The sequence below is a fragment of the Sitodiplosis mosellana genome, unplaced genomic scaffold (genome assembly GCF_009176505.1).
Source record: "Sitodiplosis mosellana isolate CC-2019 unplaced genomic scaffold, AAFC_SMos_1.0 Smas_scaffold_6293, whole genome shotgun sequence".
NCBI lineage: Eukaryota > Metazoa > Arthropoda > Insecta > Diptera > Cecidomyiidae > Sitodiplosis > Sitodiplosis mosellana.
Window position 1 is genome coordinate 1 of NW_022601534.1, and position 2,327 is coordinate 2,327.

General features: G+C 31.1%; 1 protein-coding gene across 2 annotated transcripts; it reads left to right on the forward strand.

Moving 5' to 3' along the window:
- On the forward strand, positions 1 to 1,863 carry LOC129579622 (proteasome inhibitor PI31 subunit-like). Of its 2 annotated transcripts, none has more exons than XM_055469791.1 (4): positions 1 to 622; positions 686 to 850; positions 940 to 1,100; positions 1,300 to 1,863. In XM_055469791.1, exons 1-4 carry the CDS (start codon positions 485 to 487, stop codon positions 1,340 to 1,342), a joined length of 507 nt encoding a protein of 168 aa, XP_055325766.1. In that variant the 5' UTR covers positions 1 to 484; the 3' UTR covers positions 1,343 to 1,863. The 2 variants fall into 2 exon arrangements, with proteins under 2 accessions (XP_055325766.1, XP_055325765.1); XM_055469790.1 differs by having other exon boundaries at positions 46 to 622; positions 1,493 to 1,863.
- The last annotated feature ends 464 nt before the right edge of the window (positions 1,864 to 2,327 follow it).

A 2,327-nucleotide genomic window follows, 5' to 3' on the forward strand; every position in this document is an offset into this window, starting at 1 on the left:
CAAATAAGATTCACCTATGAAACTATTGTCAATTGATGCAAAAATACGGAAAAAAAAGTTTTACACCATCAGTTAGATTTAAGATCGCCAATGACATTTATCTAGACTTGAATCAATTTTGAACAAAAAGTTTTTATTCATTATTACCTTTATTTTATTAGCTATGGATTCATGTTAAGAATCATTTTGTTTGACACACTTTAAATCAAATGAAAACAATTTTTTTTTGTTTTATTTCAAAAATGACTCGAATTCGCCATCTGCTGCATATTTTTGCAATCAATTCATTCACAATAACAGTGTGGCCATATAACATCTGACAGCTTCATCATGAATCATTCTATCGTAGTGTGAATATAATTGACATTCTATCGATTCACACCAGATGAAAAAAAATCAATATAATATAACTTCGTATTACATTACTACATGTTTTTTATCTAAAATTGTTTAAATTATAAAGTTTATGAAATAAAATCGTAAAATGTCGGCTGCATATTGGAAATTATTGTACTCTATCATCGAAAATGACATAAAGTGCAAAGCAGATATTATAATTGCAATCGCTCATTGGCTTTTGGTGGATCGAGCCAATTTGGAATGTCTAGGTTTAGGAGAAGAGGTTAGGTTTTTATATTAAATGACAGTGAAAAATATCACAATACAATTTATTTTTATCTATTAGAAAACATTACGAGCAAATGAAGTGTCCAACGGTAACGTAAAGCTGCCAAACAATTGGAATGAAAACAGTTTCGACTATTCACTAAGATATGTGCTTGATGGAAAAGTCTATGTATTGCACGGCATGGTACCTGTTGATGAATCGAAGCTTACATTGTCTTTTTCGGTAAGTGAGTTATATGATTTGGTTGTCAGTGAATGTTTTGGACTAATGGATGATGACTAATCTTCCCTAACATTCGTTTCATATTCCAGACAACTGAAGAAGAACCGGTTGTATTGGACGTTGATCTGAATCATGTACGTCAATTAAGAGGAAGTTTGCCGACTTTAGTTCCAGATTGGAAGACTGTTTTTAGCATCTTACGTGGTTTTCACTCAATCGCACCTGCACAGAATCGCCGTACAGATGTTAGGTATAGAAAAAAGGGTTAAATCAACAATTTCATCTTAATAATGGTCCAAATTTTCGTTTTTACTCGTAATTTTAACACGTTTAGTCTTTCTTAAGTGGATTCTATCGTAAATTGTAAAACAATTCTAGCATTTTTCATAGTTAATTATGAATATTGACTAGTAACCGCTCACATTAACCCAAGCTTATTCTTTTATTAGAAATGAGGTCACACATTACTCTCGCGATTCTTTTTCTGGTTAGCTAACTTCGGAATAAACTTTACATTCGATCCGAGCAATTCGTGCTAAAACTCCCTTTGCGAACAATTTCAACAAACTTCATTTATGGATCGATTTTTTTTATATGATTTTTATTTTAATCAGTATTTTAAAAACTACTTTTAATTTCTAATGAAAGCTCCAGTGCGAACTCATTGATTTGGGACAATGAAATCTGAATGAAATTTATGCCTAATAAATGGCAAATTCCATCAATCAATCAAACACTTGCTTTCGCTATTTTGTATTATTTTTAGTAAAAAAAAAACAATTTTTCCAATTATAAAGCATTGTAGTTTGTACAAATATATGAGGTATCTCACCTCTAATAATTCAGGGGATAATATTTTATTGTAAGAAGATGAAAAATCATAAATTGAAATATTTGCCAATGAAAATCCACTGAAATCATGTTCTTTTTTAGTCTTCGCACAATAATTTTTGTTTAAGTTTTTTAAAAATTGAAATTCTCTTAATAAATCGCAGTGAATACAATTTGTAAAATGAAACGACTTTTAATTATTGACATACAATGAAAATTTTATCTTAAATTTTTAACAGCCAATAAATGTACTTCATTTTTTCTTGTTTGTGGGTGTATAAATGCTTAATGGTTTTGTTTCTCTTATGGAAGTAAAATTGGTTGATTAATGAAAAAATTTGGGATTGGTTTTGTATTTATCTAAACTGCAATGGTGATATTCTCAATCCGACTACATCTTTGCCAATTTCGACGACTTCGCATACATTACACAATGTTCCTTTGAATGTTGGTTGATACGATGCACCGCACAATGGACACTTCTCTTCCGGTTCACCTTTGTAAATCGGTTTAAATGTGTTGGCGCACAAACTAAATGGATTATGTTCATCATATTCGAGTGTGTGTTCGTCTGTGATGTTCAACTCACATGCTTCTAGAATTTTGCGAGCTTGTTGCGCCACTTCTGATCTTGGCCCGAGCTCAA